At 35.9% G+C, this 18,798-nt stretch overlaps 1 protein-coding gene across 4 annotated transcripts in view; it reads right to left on the bottom strand.

Moving 5' to 3' along the window:
* Positions 1 to 18,798, bottom strand: part of SREK1 (splicing regulatory glutamic acid and lysine rich protein 1) — a 55,836-nt gene that overhangs the window by 16,518 nt on the left and 20,520 nt on the right. For 3 of the 4 annotated variants that reach the window (XM_030844561.2, XM_030844568.2, XM_070045142.1), the window contains 7 exons: positions 14,963 to 15,127; positions 14,640 to 14,818; positions 13,325 to 13,455; positions 12,336 to 12,450; positions 6,915 to 7,034; positions 6,166 to 6,546; positions 1,765 to 1,860 (listed from right to left, as the gene is read on the bottom strand). In XM_030844561.2, the coding sequence (XP_030700421.1) occupies positions 1,765 to 1,860; positions 6,166 to 6,546; positions 6,915 to 7,034; positions 12,336 to 12,450; positions 13,325 to 13,455; positions 14,640 to 14,818; positions 14,963 to 15,127 (1,187 nt within the window). Of the gene's footprint in view, positions 1 to 1,764; positions 1,861 to 6,165; positions 6,547 to 6,914; positions 7,035 to 12,335; positions 12,451 to 13,324; positions 13,456 to 14,639; positions 14,819 to 14,962; positions 15,128 to 18,798 lie in introns of those variants that run through there. The other variant, XM_030844607.3, reaches the window with a different exon arrangement.

Below are 18,798 nucleotides of genomic sequence, written 5' to 3'. Positions count from 1 at the left end.
CATTGAAACATTCATGAAAAAACACTAAGGATGGCCTGAATAAGTAGGCCATCCATGTTCCTGGACAGAAAGACTCACCTTTGTAAAGCTTTATTTTTTAATAATCTATTCATCAATTTCCCTAATTAATAAATGTAATGCAACTATAATACAAATTATCAGTAGGTTTTATTTCTAGAGCCTAGACAACTAACTCAAGTTCAAACAGAAAAATAAACACACAAGAATGGTCAAGAAAGCTCATAAAAAGAGCAATGAGGAGTATGGGGAAGAACGGGCCTTAGTAAATATTTAAAAATGCTATACAATCTGAATCATTAAAAGCATGGGGCACTACTGGTACACAAATCATCAGTCAAACCAGTCCAACAGCAGAGAAGCCCCAGAAATAGACTCCAACACAGACAGAAAAATTTAGTATATGACAAAGGAAATACATCAAATTAGTGTTAGGAAAATTGAGTTTTTAATAATGATATTGGAAGAACAAAGAAGCATTTAGAAAGATAAAATGAAATTGAATCAATGTGCCATATGGCAAACAAGGATAAACTCCTAATGGATCAAAGACGTAAATGCAAAAATTAAAAGCATAGAAGTACAAGAAGCAGCAATGGGGGAATTTTATTATAACCTTGGAATAGGAAAGATTTTTTTACCTTTAAGACTCATAATGTAGAAGTCACAAAAGAAAAAACTTGAGGAATTAAACTATATAAAAATCAAAAATCTCTATAAAATCAAGTCTCATAAACAATTTCTAAGAAGAAATGACAAAGTAGGAATGATACTTGAAACCAAATCACTAAAGAATAATCTCCCTAATACAAAAAGAACTCCTGGAAATAGGAAAAAATAAACCAAAAAACCCCCCCACAAAAACAGACTCCATGAAAAATCGGCAACGTATACAACTCACAGAAAAGGAAATACAAATGGCCTTCAAATATATGAAGAGATGGTCACCTTCACTCTTAAGAAAAATGCAACGGAAATTACTATATACTGGTACCACTTCTCATCTATCAGATGGACAAAAATACACAACTTTGGTAGCAATCTGCAGTAGCTATAGGGAAACAGGCATTCTCATACATAGCTGGTTAAAGTACAAGCTGCTGCCAATCTTTATGAAGGACAAAAGGGAAGGAAATCTCTCAAAACTACAAACACACTCACCCTCTGACCCAACAATAAATACCATTTATGAAAATTTTCTCTGCATACTAGCACATTACAAAATTATGTACGTACAAAGCTGTTCATTACAGACTTATATAATTTATAAAAAGAAAATTAAGAAAACCCATTCTACTGCAGGCTGGTTACATAAACCAGGTACTGCTAGATAATGGAAGTTCATGAAGTTGTAAAAAGGAATGAAGCAGTATTTTCTGATAAATACAGAAAGTTCTCCTGGTAGTTAAGTGACAAAAGTAAATTGTACAACTATGTATATTTTGTTTTACCTTTTGTAGAAGATGAAAATAAAAATTATATATTTTCATCTGTACCTATATACAAAACTGGAAGGATATACCAAAAAAAACTAATAAAGTCATTACTTGTGGGAACAGGGTAGATGGACACTTGGGTGGAAGTTAAGACCTATCATTATATAACTTCTTATACTCTCTGGATTTCTAAACCACGTAAAGACATTACATATTACTCATTCAAAATATAAAGTTAAAAAAAATAGACTGAAAAGAGAAAATTTTCCCCCTGCTTCCTCCTCAGTTTTAGCACATGCTTTCAACCTACCTCCTAGGGGATGGAGACCTAGAAGATTTCCGTTTTATGGTTTTTGATGTCCTTGGTGATCTGGAAGAACTCCTGCTCCTCCTCCTACGCCTCTCCCTGGAAGTCAAAAATATGTCATTTTAAAAAACAGTAATTTAAATAAAAGATAATACAAATACACAAAATCAAAAGGGTCCTTAATGCTCTCAAGTGAATAGTATTCTTTACAGGCCAGTTTAAACTAATGTCTTTCATGAAAATGGTCTGTTATCTAATTCTAGTACAGGTCAAATTATGAACTGTAAATTTTACAGACCAATGAAAACATCTTCTAAGATTTCATATCAGAAAGGGTAGACGACCTCCTTTTCACCTGATTTCTTGAGTAGAAAAAATAGTAATGGATGTTTCTTTCACATTCTCTCTCAAGTCAAACATGTTCTTCCTCAGCACCTAAAGCATGTGTTGCTTATCAGATCCTTTGTCATGCATCTAGCTCCTTGCTGCCCCACTGTGGATTATTTTTTAACAAGGTAACAGGCCCTTTTCAAGAAGTGAAAGGTAAATGGGGTTGCAAAATGTGAACTTTTTTTTTTTTCTTTGCGGTATGCGGGCCTCTCACTGTTGTGGCCTCTCTCGTTGCAGAGCAGTCTGCGGACGCACAGGCTCAGCGGCCATGGCTCACGGGTCCAGCCGCCCCGCGGCATGTGGGATCTTCCCCGACCGGGGCACGAACCCGTGTCCCCTGCATCGGCAGGTGGACTCTTAACCACTGCACCACCAGGGAAGCCCCAAAATGTGAACTTTTTAAACCCAAGTATGTAGAATGTCTCTAAACATTAATTCATTTGACAGAGAAATTGCTTTTACCCCCTTAACCTACCATTTCATTATTGTTGTTCTATTCATTTAAAATTGAGCACACAAGTTGCTTAGATGTAAGGAAATTACTTAAAACCTGGGATTTAAATATGATAAAGTCAAAAATAATTATTAAATAGATTAACAGTTTTATTATTATTAAAAACTATTTTGCTTAACACATTACCAAATGATGCATACTCTAATAAACTACTTCATTTGTAAGGGTGGTCAACTTAGAAACAATGAATTTCAAGATGTCTATTATTCAGGTGACGAGGTATAAGGGTACATTTATTAAATGATTAATGTAGCCAATGACCTATCTCACAAGAAGCTCTGATAATTAGTGGCCACATAGCTGAAACAACCAAATCCTCTAGAATTCAAGTTCTCCTTATCACCTCAGTAAGCTGATTCTAGGCTAATGAAACATTTTGTGTACATTTTTCATCTGTAAAATAAAAAACTAGATAATGCTCATATGTGGTATACGCAGTAGATGTTACTACCAAAAGAGCTCAAGAACTTTGAGAACACAAATAAATCAATTCCAACTCTACCTAAGGTTCTCTCCTCCTTTACCCAATTTTATTTCCAAGTCACCCCAAAATTACACTTCCTAATATGGAAATTAGATGACGTTATTCCATTTAATCAATGCCATTCTGTAACAGCACCTCCCTACCCCACACAAGAACCAGAAGTACTTTTTTCATAGCATGAGAATATCAGTGTATTACAGACTTTAAGTTTACACAAAATGGCTCCATCTTCAACAGTGTAACTCTTTACCTGTATGTTCAGGAAGCACTATGTACAGATGGACATCTAATAATTACCAGTTAGTGATAATGAGAGCTAAGGCTGGACAGACAGGAAGCTAGAATATCAGTTAGTCGAGAAAGAAGCTGTCAGCTCTAGTATGCAGAATTGGAGTTGATTAGGCTTACATTTAAATTTCAGTTCCACATCTTACCAACTGCACGACTGGGGTCATATTACTTTATCTGAGTCTCAGTTTTTCCAATTAAAAAATGGAGATAATAACTTGAGCCTTGTAGTTTTGAGGATCAGGATAATACCTGTGAAATACCAAGCCTAGTGTCTGGTGCACAGCAGGTGCTCAGTAAATATGTTCTCCTTCCCTTTGATGGTCTCATCCTTATTAATTGTAATTCCAAGCATTAAAAGTTTTTAAATATCAAAATTTTTCCTTAAAAATGTAGCTCAGAAGACAATGTTGGAAATAAAAACATTAAGTAGACTATTATTCTGGGCAGTTAAGAGGTTTCCCATTCACTAAACAAATCAGAGCACCTTAAAGGAAGAAAAATGCTAAAAGATAAGAAATGGTAACTCTTCAGCAAGCTCTTCTGAAAGCATAAAACATTCCAAACTGCTGAACCTTTAGGAATTAACATTAGTCAACATTTATTCTCCAGGCCCCAGAGGTTATCTAAGACCTAAGAACTGAATGTGAACATCTACACTTCCTTAAATATCAAGTGACTTAAAATGACCCATGAAAAAATTATAAACATTTCAAAGTCATCAGAAAAAGTAAATTCAACTGAATTTAAAAGGAATCGAGGGGACTTCCCTGGTGGCGCAGCGGTTAAGAATCCGCCTGCCAATGCAGGGGACACGGGTTCGATCCCTGGTCCGGAGAGATGCCGCAGGGCAACTACGCCTACGTGCCACAACTACCGAGCCTGCACTCTAGAGCCCACATGCCACAACTACTGAAGCCCGTGGTGCCAAAACTACTGAAGCCCGCTCACCTACAGCCCATACTCTGCAACAAGAGAAGCCACCGCAATGAGAAGTCCACGCACCGCAACAAAGAGTAGCCCCCACTATCCACAACTAGAGAAAGCCCACGTGTAGCAATGGAGACCCAAAGCAGCAAAAAATAAAAATTAATTTTTTAAAAAGGAATCGAAATATTATTTGGTGTTGTGAAGGGCAATATCTAAACGATCACACAAACACAAAGGAATGTGTGAAACACAACCAATAAAATAACTGCAATAAAGATGCAGTCTGCAAGGCTCAACTGATACCCACAGCAAATGAGTTAATTTCTTCAGGTTTTGGTTCAATGTGCTGAAATATGGCAATGACCTACTGATTTGAAGTCACATTTTAACATATATTGTTGCTTTCAACTATATACTTCTGACGCACTTTTTTTTTTTTTTTTTTTGGCGGTACGCGGGCCTCTCACTGTTGTGGCCTCTCCCGTTGCGGAGCACAGGCTCCGGACGCACAGGCTCAGCAGCCATGGCTCACGGGCCCAGCCGCTCTGCGGCATGTGGGATCTTCCTGGACCGGGGCACAAACCGGCGTCCCCTGCGTCGGCAGGTGGACTCTCAACCACTGCGCCACTAGGGAAGCCCCTTCTGATGCGTTTTTTAAAAGCCAGTACCAAGTAATGGTTAAAGTCCTCAATTAAACAATCTCTAAAGAGAGAAGAGCTACTATACTACTATACTTCTAACTAAAGTGCAGAGCAGATGGAAAATTTCCTCTGGTTTGGTTTCCTCATGTTTTAAAACCATGATAACAGTCTTCTCACAGGCTTACTGTGAAGATTAAATAAGATCAGTCATGAAAAACTCTGCTGAGACATAAAACCTGGCATATGGTAAAGCATTCAATAAATGCTTGCAATTATCTTCTATTAACTAGCCAAAGACTAGTATTAAGAATAAGCTGTTAAAACACAAAGTTAAAAAATTTAGGAAATATATAGTCCATTGTCTCAGAAATTATGCTCTATGAAAAAACATTTTAAAATATCTTTAAAACTTGCAAAAATATATTTTTGAAGTATTTTTAAGATATAGTTTAACACAACTTAGGAACTTCCATTTATTTATAGTCACAATATCATCTGGAGCAATGGATGTAGATTGAGATAATCTTGAATTAAGGAAGGTCCTCATTTTGCTGATGTTACTATGGCAACCTGCTGCCACCTGGTGGCAGTGTACCTATTAATAAACAGTCCTAAGAAAAAAGCAAATCCTTAACAACAAATTAATAAATGAAAACCAAAATTTAAACGTCATGTATTCAACAAAGTAGAGGAGTAAAAATGAACTTAGATGACGAAAAGGACTAATACTGTAACTTTAGAAATAATTTTATATATTAAAATTTACCACATCATTCCAAAGAAATATAGACGCCTAAGAAGTCAATTTCTCTACATAACAAAAACAAAAAACTTGCCCCTGCGATCCCACCCTCCAAGAAAATAATAAGCAGCAGCAACAGCAGCCACTGACACCACTGCCAGGTTAAAATAGTGGATTACAAAGGACAGTTAACTTTTCAAGTAATTCTGGCCAATATTCTCTCTTCCTCCTCATAGATTCAATACTGTAGCAATCCCTCTGCTAGAGAAATGTTTACTCTGCTATCAGAGGGAAATGTTCTGATACTATTGTACTGATTCCACTTGTGCACAATTATCTTTTCCCCCCAGTTAAAATTTATGTTTTCATTTGTCATCAGTAAGCCCTTTGGTAAAAACTTTAAGCATTATCAAACCTGCTGGAACTACGAGATCTTCTTGATGCATTGTAACTTCTGGGTGGTGTTCTGGACTTTTTATCCTTCTTTCTTTTCTCATCTATCTCTTTGGATCTGTCCTTTTCTCGTTCCTTTTCTTTGTCCTGTTCCTTCTCCTTCTCTTTGTCTCGTTCCTTTTCATGCTCTTTTTCCCGCTCTCTCTCTCTGTCCTTCTCCTTGTCTTTATCTCGGTCCTTTTCCCGTTCTTTATCCCGGTCTTTATCTTTGTTTTTACCCCGTTCCTTTTCTTTTTCACGTTCCTTTTCCCTGTCTCTCTCTTTTTCCCTTTCCTTTTCTCTATCTTTTTCTTTCACTCTTTCCTTTTCCTTGATTTTTTCTCGGTTGTCTTTTCTTTTGTCCCTTTAAAAACAAAAGTAAATAAATAAATTCACAACTAAAATAATTCTACTCCCCAACAAGGACCTCATTCTCTTTCCTCAACAATTATCAACACAAAACAATGTATAATAGCTGTAAGACATTACACATAAATTTCTAAATAATTTATGTGTACATGAAGCTGCTAAATGAAACAATTATCAGGCTGAATTTAGTCTGGAAATCACATGAGTCATACTAACCATCAGATTCAAATCAATGACAATCGATATTAACTCATTACTGAAACAATCAGAAAAAAGTTTAATTTCTTTCATTAAAAATTTAAACAACAGGTTTTTAACATATGAGGTCATGAGAAAACTACCCTTAATTTCCAAAAAACTCACCGTGAACGCGAACGACTCCTTGACTTCCGCCTCTCCCTTGATTTAGAGCGTTTTTTATGAGGGCTCTTAGATCTACGTCTATCTTTTTGTCTTGAACGTGATCTATTATGGGATCTGCTCCTAAAGAAAAACAAATTGTTAGAATATCAAAACTTATTCTTAGAATTTCAATTTATAAATATTTAAGATCTTTCACATAAGAGAATTTTAAAACCAATCCTGACAGTATTTATCAATATTTTTAAATTCTCTATTACATAATGCTTCAAAATTAGATTATCTGACATAAATTTATTTATTGAAAATTTCACCAGACATTTCATTGTCCAGAACACAAAGACAGAAACAGAAAAAGAATTTAAGCTATTTCCTATGTCAGACTTAAGTTGACAGTTTCAGGTGTGGCTTTCTTTTGCTAAATATTGCATGGCTCAATTAGAACAGACAACTTCTCCCATGGTCCAAATTTTCATACCAAAAATTGTCTTTAACTCTTGACTTGAATGTAATATTACTGCTTGTGGCTATAACTTATCTTTGACAGGGAGTAGTGGTTATATGGTTCAATGGTTTCTATAAATGACTGTGTGCTATTTGTCATAACACATACTAAGAAGAATGCATAGGGAAGCACAGTGCTAATGATGGTGCTAGTGTGACAGGAAACCAAACATCTTACTCGTGAGTTAAAGCTAAATATAATCAAATGTTGAATTTGCAAAGCCTTGATTTTATTACCTAAACAAAGCTGTTAAAAGAAACCTTTATTACTGGCATTCTTGGAGGAAAAATAACTGTTTTTTTAAATTCTGAAATTCTCTAGGCTCCTTTCCCAACTGAAATAATAGCTTATATAATGTGACATTTTTCATAATGAGGTATCCTAGGAACTATTTATTTAAATGTAACCAAATTGAAGGCATACAACTTAAACAACAAAGTGATGAGACTCACCGGCTTCGCAGTTAAACAATCTGGCCCTGACACTCAGTTCTGCCACACAATAGCTGTGAGAACTCTGGCTAATCACTCAACCTCTCTGAGCCTGAGTTTCTTCATCTAAAAAGTGGAGTAAGAATCATACCTATACCTCCTAGAACTGTCATGAGAATTAAAACAGATGATATATGGAAAACTGCCTAACAGTTTTGAGTGCAGAGTAAATGATTAAAAATTCTATCTCAGGGCTTCCCTGGTGGCACAGTGGTTGAGAGTCCGCCTGCCGATGCAGGGGACGCAGGTTTGTGCCCCGGTCTGGGAGGATCCCACATGCCACGGAGCGGTTGGGCCCGTGAGCCATGGCCGCTGGGCCTGTGCGTCCAGAGCCTGTGCTCTGCGGTGGGAGAGTCCACAGCAGTGAGAGGCCCGCATACCGCAAAAAAAAAAAAAAAAAAAAAATCCTATCTCAATATCTGCATCATCATCATTATTAACAATTAACATAAATGAAAACTTTAAATTATATCTCTATTTATTCCAAGGGGTCAAATGAACATCTACAAGTATGCCTTATATAATTAAAACTCATCTTGATAGTTATATCTTCATGAATTAAGTTAAAACAAATATCTATAAAAGAAATACATATAGTTAAATGCTTGTGCTATGCCGTGAAACCAGAAGTCTCCAGACAATCCTCAATTAAGTAATGCTCTTGTTCGTAAAACACATTTTCAGTTAGTCAAAATTTGTTTTCCAACAGCTAATTTTCAACTGAACCACTCATCTATTATACACTTATCTTCATACCTCATTTTTAATATACGAAGATAATTCGTAGTTTGTTGAAACCTTTATCACTAATAACCTAAGAGACACAAGGGTCAAGTAGTAGCTATCAGAGGAAAACTTAAAAACTTATAACATTTTTAGTCCATTTACAGACATCCACATGAGGGTAATAATGTTTTAAAGGGCCTTTGCTTCTATGTACTTAATAAGTCTTAAGATTTCTATTCTAGTTAACCTTGCTAAAAACAATAAATAATAATTTTGTTTGCTTCAAATAGCACTTTCCAATCTTAATTAAATAAACTCCTTTAAGAAAATTAACCATAGCCATAACAAATAAAAGTTAATAATAAAAAAGCACTGACCACTTGGATTCCCACCTTATCCTGTGGGTCCTCAGAGTTTGAAAGTCACTGCTCAAGAGTAATTATTGTATTTCAATTTTGACATTAAATATTTCATGTCTGTCTCACCCACTAGTTGCCTACAAGTTTTCTATTCGGAAAGCTAAAAGCTTCAAGTCAAGAGCAAATCTAATCCAACCAAAGATAAAGATTTGAGCTATCATTAGCAGCTGTCATTTTAACATGATGTACAAAATTGCATTTATAAGTTAAATTGTAAATAAAGAGCAACTTACCATTATGTTGCATCAAAGTTCATTTGTAAGTCAGTTGTTTCCCATTAAAATATTAAAAAATGTCTTATAGTTCCTATGCTGGTCTGTAAAGGTTACTTAACTTTAAAATATAATAGAGTACTACTACCCACCTTTTCTAACACTGTCCCTATGAAAAAAACACATATAAAAATTTGGACAGAGTGGAAACACATCTTCCCAGTTCTAGCCAAGGTCATAGTAACAAATAACTATTTCCTCCCTCCTACACAAAGAAGAAGGAACAGGGAAAGAGTCAGGGGAAAGTTCTAGAAGTATCAGAACACTAAGAAGGTGGGGCTTCAAGAACAAGGGCTCCTGCAACCCACACTCCTGCTAGGTCTAGTGGGTCAGAGCCAGAGCTGAGGGTATCCAATCCCACTAGAAGAGGGGAAACCGAGAAATGCTTGCCATCCCCTACCGGTGGAGAGGGGGAGGGAGTTCCAAAAGTCAAATGTTTTTCGGTGAGGAATTTCTTTTCTTTTCAACAAAACTCATCCTCTTTTTTATTTCTTTATGACCTTAGTAAAGGCTTCTTGTGTTTATATACAACATGTATAAAAACAGTATATGCTGACAAAAAAGACATACAGGCATACCTCAGAGTTATTGTGGGTTTGGTTCCAGACCACCGCAAAAAAGGGAGTATCACGATAAAGCGAGTCAGGAATTTTTTGGCTTCCCAATGCATATACAATTTATATTTACTCTATACTCTAGTGTATTAAGTGTGCAACAGCATTATGTCTTAAAAAAAATGTACATACCTTAATTAAAAATACTTTATTGCTAAAAAATGCTAATTGTCATCTGACAATGCAGGGCTGCCACAAACTTTCAATTTGTTAAAAAACCACAGTATCTGTGAAGCACAATAAAGCAGAGTAAAATAAAACGAGGTGTGCCTGTGTGTATGGGCGTGTTTGGGTGTGCGCGCCAGCCAAGAACAATTAATTTCTAATGCTACATAATTAGATAGACCTCCATGAAATCACTCCCATGAATAAGAATAATTAACAAATTTCATTTTAGACAGAATAACCCTTCCTCCACTAACCCTTGGAAAGGGAAAATAGCCCAATATACTGAAAACGATAAGAGTAAAAACCTTAGTTAAATTATTTGTCCCAACAGAGAAAGCGTCACAGAAATTATCAAGGAAAAAATGTTAATAATCAAATTTTGCTTTTTTTCTGCCTTAGAAAACCACTAAGGTATTAGATTTGGAGCATGGCTCTTATAACACAAAGTAAGATTTAAGTCATTGCTCTTTTTCTTCCTCAGAAAAGTTGTTATTCTTCAGCTCAATTCTGTATTTTCTTGATCTCCTTTACCTTCACCACCCTGTTGACCTATAGAAATGTCCATAATCTAGTACCACTGATTCTACACCACTTTCCTTCTCCAGTTCTGGCTTTGCTACACTGTCTTATTCCTTGTACATGAAACAACTTCCTTCTCTTGGACATGAATTTGCCTTACTGTAAGGCCTTGGATAGAGAGAGAGATTAAAACCATATTCCAAAAGGAATTCTGCAAGTTAATAGTAGAGACGTATACACAAGTAGAGAGCTGAAGTATAGTTTGCTAGAGTCTAATTAAGAATATCTGCAACTAGGGATTATCATACTAAGTGAAGTCAGTCAGAAAGAGATGACGAATACCATATGATATCCCATGTGGAATCTAAAATATGATACAAATGAACCTATCTATGAAACAGAAACAAAATCAGGGACATAGAGAATAGACTGCTGGTTGCCAAGGGGGAGGGGGATGGGAGAGGGGAGACGTGAGAGTTTGGGATTAGCAGATGCAAACTGGTATGCATAGAATGGATAAACAACAAGGTCCTACTGTATAGCACAGGGAACTACATTCAGTATCCTGTGATAAACCATAATGGAAAAGAATATGAAAAAGAACATATATATATGTATAACTGAGTCACTCTGCTGTACAACATTGTAATTCAAGTATACTTCAATAAAAAATAAATTAAAAAAAAGAAGATCGTATTTTCCTATCTCATTACCTCAATCTCCTTGATTAGCACAGAAAATCAAGACAAAACTGAGCTTGCTAGTGAGGTTCAACATAGGGCATACTGGTTCCTTTTTTCCCTCCCCTCAAATCCTCCTCCTTCTCTAATACTCCCAACAAACATGCACACTCACACGCACACACACTTTTCTCTGCCTCTTCTCTTTAGAGAGTACGCGTATGTATGCACATGTAACATGCAATCAGGATCCACTGCATACATGTTCACATTGCAGTAACAGCCCCCTCCACATCTTAAAGAAGACAATAAAACTTATTTTAGACATGACTCTTAGGTTACTTCCAATCAAGATGGTGTTGCAAGTTTATATCTTGAGATCCCCTTTGCACCAAACACAAAAGATTTTAAAAGAACTTCAAAATGACAAAGCCACGCTCAAAAATAAGATAAACAAAACAGAAATAGAGCTTAAGCACAACAGTTGCAATTAAAGCTGCAAGTTACTCCTATGTTTCAGGTCCCAAAGTGGGTGGAAGAGGCTCTTATCACCAAGAGTACAAAGACTTAAAGTACCCCACTTGACGCACAGTATTGGAGAAGGGTAACTACTTGAAATCAAGATCTGGGGTGGTGCGCCCCAGACCTTGAGGAAAGTGGGGGAAGAAAAAAACAAAAAAGCTGCAACAACTTCAGCAATATTTTCAGCATCAGATGTTCCCTTTATGAAGAATGAAAAATTTCTGCCAGTTCTGTATAGAGACTAGTTTACTCTTAGAAAAATCAGGAATAGAACATCTTAAGATAGAAAACCAACTTCTAAAACTAAAAATTAGTTGAAATTATATATTAATTACATAAAACTTCATTCTTTAGCATTACAATTAAAGCAATATCTAATGGTAACCATACTCCCTGGTGAACACCAGTGAAATTTCTACACTCTGATACTTGGACAAAAACTCAGAAAATCTTAACCACTGTAAATACAAAACAGAAAAAATTTAAATATGACAGTAGAAATTCTCACCTGTGTTTTGACTGTGATCTTTTCCTTCTAGAACGGGATTTTGAGCTAGACCTGGATTTTGAACGAGTGTGGGAACGAGATCGACCGCCTTTTCTTTCATTGTTCTTTCCAGACTCTGGGAGGAAAAAACCACTTTGCAGTGTAAGCTCAGAACAATTAAAGATCCCAGTTAATAATCAGGCACAAGTGGAATGTACCACATATAGTGCAAGGGGCCTACTCTCTGTACATCCTCCTCCTGTGCAATTATCCTTCAGAAACATCCAAGAAAGTCATTGCATAAACTCGTTGAGTGCAGCCACCCTGCAGCAGTACATATAAACCAGATGATTATAAACAGCTGTTCGTAGTATTTTGTTGCTGCCATAATGTACGATTATAACATGTCTGTAATTCCTATGACAGTGATTTTAAATCCTTTTTCCATTTATTTTCCTAGAATTGAAGCTTAAATTCTAATTTAGAAAATTTGCTCAAATGTAAAAAACCATCTAGACATTTTTAGGTTGGATTTCTAATTTTAGTTAGCAACACAAAAGTTTGAAAGGGTGTTCCTTTACCATGCTAAAACAGACTCTGTAGTTTTCCTAACTCATGGGCTCTCTTTTCTATTTTTAAAATTAAAACTTTGAAGGAAAAGTGAATCTGCTTAATCATAACATTTAAAATATATTTATTCTTGTCTTTAGCCTCACAATAATATTTACACTTTGCTTTAAGCAAATCAGTTCTGCGTACTGATTTTGCTATTAAAATATAAAGAAGTGATTAACTCAAGCTAATGTACCTCAATTCAGTATCATGGAAAAAGATATTTGTGCTAAATAGTTCTTCAACCTTTAACACTAGTTAAGTCACTTACTCTTTCTTGAGTTTCAGTCTTCTTGTTTGTAAAATGAAGGGACTGAACAGATAATTTCTAAATTCCTTCCAGTTCTAAGATTCTATGATCTTCAACTATGACCTATGTAACAACGCTATGGCCTTACCTGGTTCGATAGCTGCTGAGATAAAGGACTGAGCCTCTCGCACTCGCTTCATTACTTCTTCTAACTCCTTAGCTGCAGCCTGAGGTGTCATCTCAGGGGGTTTTACTATTGCATTGTTGGAGTGATTTATTCTAAATTAAAAATATTAGCATATCACAAATACACACCATATTTTACAAAACATGAAACAACTAATTGTTTATATGATACAGATATTTACAAATCTGAGGACATCTCAAAAGCACATTTAGAATAATATAGCTAAATACAGAATAACCAAAACCAACCTCAAAACCATGATTTATCTCATTCCCATCTGCCATCATCTCTTGCTAACAAAGGCAAAAAGCAAGGGAAAAGCTGAACCCTAGCTAACTTCTTTAACAACCTAAATAGGCCAGGACAACCGCTTCTCCTCACAGCTTAGAGTTATAATAAATTAAAATGGTGACACCAATATTAAAATGAATCACTTCTAAGATTATAAAATTTTGTTGATAACCTCTGCACCCTGGGAGGATGAAAGGGAACCTATATATCATGTGCACCATTTTAATCCACCCTGGACCATGGCCTCGTCATACAGTTTCAAATATGGGAGGAATCTGATAAAACTCTTCCTTTATGGGTAACAGTGGTTTCTCTGATGCACATAAATGAATTTGGTGTGTCTCCCTTTACCATGGTGAAAACACAGCATTCACTAAGAACAGTTTCTTATCCCTTAATAGCAGACTCCTGATCAAACTATATAATTAAGGCAATTATCTACAGAATTCAGATAAAATTGGTGCCTCGATAATGTGCATGAAATAGAATTTCTGGTCTTGAGTACCTGAAAGGCTACATCAACTTTTCATTTTGCAAACAAGGACGTGAGCAAACCTTAAAATGTATAATATAAAACATTTCTGGGTACATTCTTCCTGAAATTTTGGATTTACCAAAATTCTTATTACTATATTACTGTAAGTTCTACCCATATGTTAAACTGCCCATTAGTCTAGTGTAATAATGCAAAACCAACCTAACTTGTTAAAGCTTATGGAAAAAGACCTACAATCAATATGTATGGTATAGAAATGTTAACTTTAAATTAGACCTTATGAAATAGAAAATAAGATGTCTTCAAATGTAACTTTAATTTAAAGGCTAAAATGGTAAATATCTCATGTGTTTCATTTATACTTAACACAAAGTCTTCCTTTCCACAAATTGCCAATTACTATTAAAAAGAAAAAAAAAAAACTGCATTACATCAAAACCACAAAATTTTTTCAAAATCATTAAAATTTCTTTGTTTAGTGTTTCTTACTTCAGTGGCCTGTCTCCAAACATAACTCCATTAAAAGCAAGGGCCCTTGGTACAGAATTTTGGTCTGCAAATTCCACAAAAGCAAACCGAGTTGGCTGAGTCTCATCACCTGCCATCCGCACAAACTTCACTTCTCCAACTTGTTTAAAAAATTCAAGTAGCTGATCAGCTGTTGTTGTCTGAAGAAACAAAGTAACACTTTAATAAAGTATATTCTTCTTTAAAAAAATTCAGGTAAATACTACTTTATCAATTGATACGATTTTTAATAAAGGGAAAGGAATAAGAGGTCCCACCACTCAATTTCTTCTTATATTAGTTACCTGGGAATTCAAATTGCCAACATAGACTGTTCTCCTAATTTCATCAATTTTGGAAGGATCCACATTTCCCATAAGTGGTGGCTGTGGTATCTCTCCAAGTGTTGCAATATTGGGGTCTAGTGCTGCTGCTGGTATAGCTCCCAAACTGCTAAGGGAAACACCCAGCTATAAAAAAATTAAAAAAAAAACAGAGCAGATATTTTCTATTAGTGTCAAAAATTACCATTCTCTAATCTTGAAGAATATTGATCAACTCAGTAAGAATGGGAAGAGACTAGGGACTCCTAATTTAAGCCAGGTATATATCTGAATTATTCAGAGTAAGGTCACAGTAGTTTTCAATGTAATTAGAAATACAACATATTTCTTAACTATCTGGGTATTTTAATTACTTCTAAACTTGACACTAAAAACAAACAGTCCATTCTCATTATCTGTAGTACTTATGTCCAATAAAGTTTGCCATGAAGACTGAATTATTAAATACTGAAATCGCTGCTCCTAGGGAAAAAAACACAGGGCTAGGTTCCTATGAGCCTCTGGTCATAACACTTTCATCAAGTGATAAATATATGACCTTGTTTTATGTGTGCTTCTGTTTAAAAATACCTTAGTTAGTATATATTATTGATTCATTAACATTAAACTCATGACCAGCAGCATGATCAACTCATGCCTGAATGAACCTTATCTTACATAAGAATTTTCTCTGTAAGGTACATCACAGGCTTCCAACACTTAGGAACACTAGACAAAACTTTAGCACTATGCTGGGGGCCAATTTAAAGAGCAAAATGACCAACATAAAGCACAAAAATGCAAAAAACATGACACTCGACACACCACACACAAAAAAGTTATTTACACCATTAGAGCTGAAATAAGAAGGCAGAGCGTTGCTCTGTTTGAACTCATCTGGGAATGAACGTATCAAGCAACTCAACTTTCTCCTCATTCTATTTGTGTTGATGAATAACCACAAAAGCACCATAAGTACCGATTTTGAGATTTCAAATAAATTTTAGCTAGTATGTGAATTCACAAATACAGAATTCACAAATAATGAGAATCAACTGTACCTCGGGCATTCAACAACACTGTGAATTCCTAATACTTAACAATAATCAAAGCACCTAATTTTTGCTAGGTTATTAACTCAATTCTCAGAACAGCCCTAAGAGATAGATATTACTATTACACCAATTTCACAGATAAAGGCAAAGTCTTACATAAAATAATTTTCCCAAAGATACTCAGCTAACATGTGGTAAAACCAGGGTACCACCATGCACAGACTAAAATTAAAGCAGGGACAAAGTTTACCTAAGAAAAGAAACCTAAAATATTAAACCCTTACTTATACTACGGTAGGAAAAAGATAAAAACCTTTGAATGATCTTTCATAACATTACTAAAATCAGTTTTTAGTTCAAGCATTAAGAAACACATTTTTAATGTGAATTTAAACTGAAAAGATAGATCTCAGAATTTGAAAATGAAAAATTTTGCAGAATTCACAAGACTTTTCAAGGAAAAAAAACCCTGCAACTTTCATTTCCACTTTTGCAATTTAAGTCAAATAAGTTAACTGACTATATACTGTTATATTGTTGCAAAGCTACTAAAATTTAACAAATGTTAAGTAATAACACTTCCTAAAGGTGAAAATACTAGTTTATGAAATAAGTATCACTTATGCTTACCATAGCAACCCATGTGTGATCGTTTCAAAACATGTCAAATCAAGTTTTACCCCCGCTTAAAACCCTTTAGAATAAAATTCAAACTTCCTTCTGTGGCCTAAATAGCCCTACATCATCAGTGCCCTATCTATCCCTCCAATCTCAAAACACCTACTACCCTGCTGCCCCCCGACCCCGCCACCCTGCCTTCACAACCATTCTGCACCTGGAACACACAAGTTTTTCTCACTTTAGGGTTTCTCACTTGGCATTCCTTCGGCCCTATAAAGCTCTTCCCCTAGCTTCTGCTGGCTGAATCCTTCAACCGCCAGGTCAATCACCCTCTCCAGGAGGCTTTCCCTCACCTTACGTAGAGCCTCATTTACTCTCTACTACACCACTCTGGTTTTTTTCCTTCATAGTATTTATTACAATCTGTGGTATCTTGCTACTAACAGATCTTATATTTTTTGCTGTCACCATTTCAAGTTACCATAATGTTATAGAAAATACCTTAGTTCAAAACAGGTGAATGGCCTAGCCTCCCTCCACATGTTGCGTCTAATCACACTTTTTCCCTTCCCATGTCTTTGATAGTCTAATATTCACAGATGATTGAGGGTCATACCTTAAATTTTTTTCTACTGTGCAAGAGAATTATTATATACAATTAAGCTAAATCACAAATATGCGTCTTATTGTCGGTTTTGCATGGATTTAAAACAGGCCTTTCCTAGTATTCCCAGCTGTCAATCCCTTTGACCTACACATTTCTTCACTGGGACATACAATTATAGGTCTCTAATGGGCCTTTCCAAATCATCTAATCCAACTCCTTTGTTTCTCAAATTTAAAGATCATTCAGTCCTGTTTTTAGAAACTTTTCCTGTCTCTCTCTCTCTCTCTCTCTTCTTTGCACTGTACCATTCTTCGACACTTGTGTCATTTAACATGGTAATCACCAATCACATATGGCTATTTGAATTTTAATTAAAATTCAGTGCCTCAGTCACACTAGCCACATTCCAAGTGCTCAAGAGCCACATGTTGCTAGTGGCTTCTACACTAGATAGCAGAGATACAGACATCTCCATCATAGCACAAAGTTCTACTGGATGTGGCTGCACTATAACAATACAACTACCCTTCTTTAGATTAGCCTATTTTCTAGCCCTGGTCTAAAGGACCTAAATACTTAAGTTGCCCTTTCAGTGTTTGAGGGGGTAAAGATGACCTGACTCCCGATATAAAACTTTTGCCTTCTGACATAGAAACCTTGGCCTCCCTGGAGATGTGATTTTTAAATAGAAAGAAACCTCATGAAAGGTTTCACTCTTATGAAAGAGTAAAACTTTTCAATGCCTGGAAAACAAATGTTCTAGGCAGAGGATAAATAAGTACAACACCCCTGAGACAGAAATATGTTTGGCATATCCAAAAATCAACAAAGCCAATAAGACTGAAATAGAGGGGAGCCAGGAAAACAAGCAGGAAAAAAAAGGTCAGAGAGGTAGCTAGGAGCCAAATCACGGGCCACCTTTCCCCTGTTTTCTACCTAAAATTATTCTTCATGAATTAAGCTTTCTAAAAATACATATCTTGGTCTTCCCTGGTGGCGCAGTGGTTGAGAGTCCGCCTGCCGATGCAGGGGACGCGGGTTCGTGCCCCAGTCCGGGAGGATCCCACGTGCCGCGGAGCGGCTAGGTCCGTGAGCCATGGCCGCTGAGCCTGCGCGTCCGGAGTCTGTGCTCCGCAACGGGAGAGGCCACAACAGTGAGAGGCCCGCGTACCGCAAAAACAAAAAACAAAAAAACCATATCTACAGCTGAATTGAAAGGAATCATTTCCCCTCACAGCAACAAATTAAATAATAAAAACTTTCTCTTCTTGATAAATAAAACCTAAAAAGTTTCAAGATAGCAAGACAATACTTTCTGAGGAGGGGGGAAAAGAGATGATGATCCAGGAATTAATCTTAAAATATACCAAAACATACCCAAAATAAAATTTTTAGAAAGCCCAATTCAAATGATTAGATGTTAAATTAAAAACCATTTACAGATCAGGACCTTCCAGATGGTGGAGGAATAAACCCTGGAGATCACCTTCCTACCCACAAATACATAAAAAATAAATTTACATGTGGAACAACTC

Source organism: Globicephala melas, chromosome 3 (genome assembly GCF_963455315.2).
Source record: "Globicephala melas chromosome 3, mGloMel1.2, whole genome shotgun sequence".
Taxonomy (NCBI): Eukaryota; Metazoa; Chordata; class Mammalia; order Artiodactyla; family Delphinidae; genus Globicephala; species Globicephala melas.
The sequence above is the reverse complement of the archived record's forward strand: the minus strand, read 5'-3'. Positions and strand labels throughout refer to the sequence as shown.